Source organism: Chinchilla lanigera, unplaced genomic scaffold (assembly GCF_000276665.1).
Source record: "Chinchilla lanigera isolate Chin_1 unplaced genomic scaffold, ChiLan1.0 scaffold00035, whole genome shotgun sequence".
In the NCBI taxonomy this organism is placed as follows: domain Eukaryota; kingdom Metazoa; phylum Chordata; class Mammalia; order Rodentia; family Chinchillidae; genus Chinchilla; species Chinchilla lanigera.
In genome coordinates this window covers 1,972,636-1,973,156 of record NW_004955436.1, presented here as the reverse complement: position 1 = coordinate 1,973,156, position 521 = coordinate 1,972,636, and the positions used below count along the sequence as shown (strand labels likewise).

Below are 521 nucleotides of genomic sequence, written 5' to 3'. Positions count from 1 at the left end.
GCTGCTACCGGGAAGCTTCCAGGGCTGAAAGTCAATCAATCAACTTCTCCTCTGACACCTGCGGTTGCTGGAGGAACAGCGAACGCGGAACACATTTTGGGAAACCATGCTGCCCCCCAAAACACGCGCACGCACACACGCGCACGCACACGCACATCCCCACCCAGGCAGGCCACAGGTGCCCCGCCCAGCCCTGGTACCCGGGACGGGTGGGCCCCGTGTGCGGTGGGGTGGCGCCGTCTCCATGGCACCCTGAGCTCCAAACGCCGCCGCGAGGGAGGCTGCCTGGAAGACGCGCTGCATTGGACCCGGTCCTCACCGGCGGAGGAGTCGGTCCCAGACTTCGCGTCCGCGGGGCTCGATTTATGGCCGGGAGCTCTGGCAGCTAAGTCTTCCCTGGATGGAAAATTTGAGCAACTACTATGAGGTAAAGGCGTTTCGAAAGTCGGGGCGGGCGGGCGGACGCACAACTTTCCACGGTGGAAGGGGCGAGGGTAACCCGCGCCCCCAGCGCCCCGCGC

General features: G+C 65.3%; 1 protein-coding gene across 1 annotated transcript in view; it reads left to right on the top strand.

Annotated features, from left to right (window-relative positions):
* Nucleotides 1-295: 295 nt before the first annotated feature.
* Nucleotides 296-521, top strand: part of Man1a1 (mannosidase, alpha, class 1A, member 1) — a gene marked incomplete in the record, with an annotated part of 142,587 nt that continues 142,361 nt past the window's right edge. Inside the window, 1 exon segment of the mRNA XM_013516640.1 lies at nt 296-427. Coding sequence (XP_013372094.1) covers nt 401-427 — 27 coding nt within the window.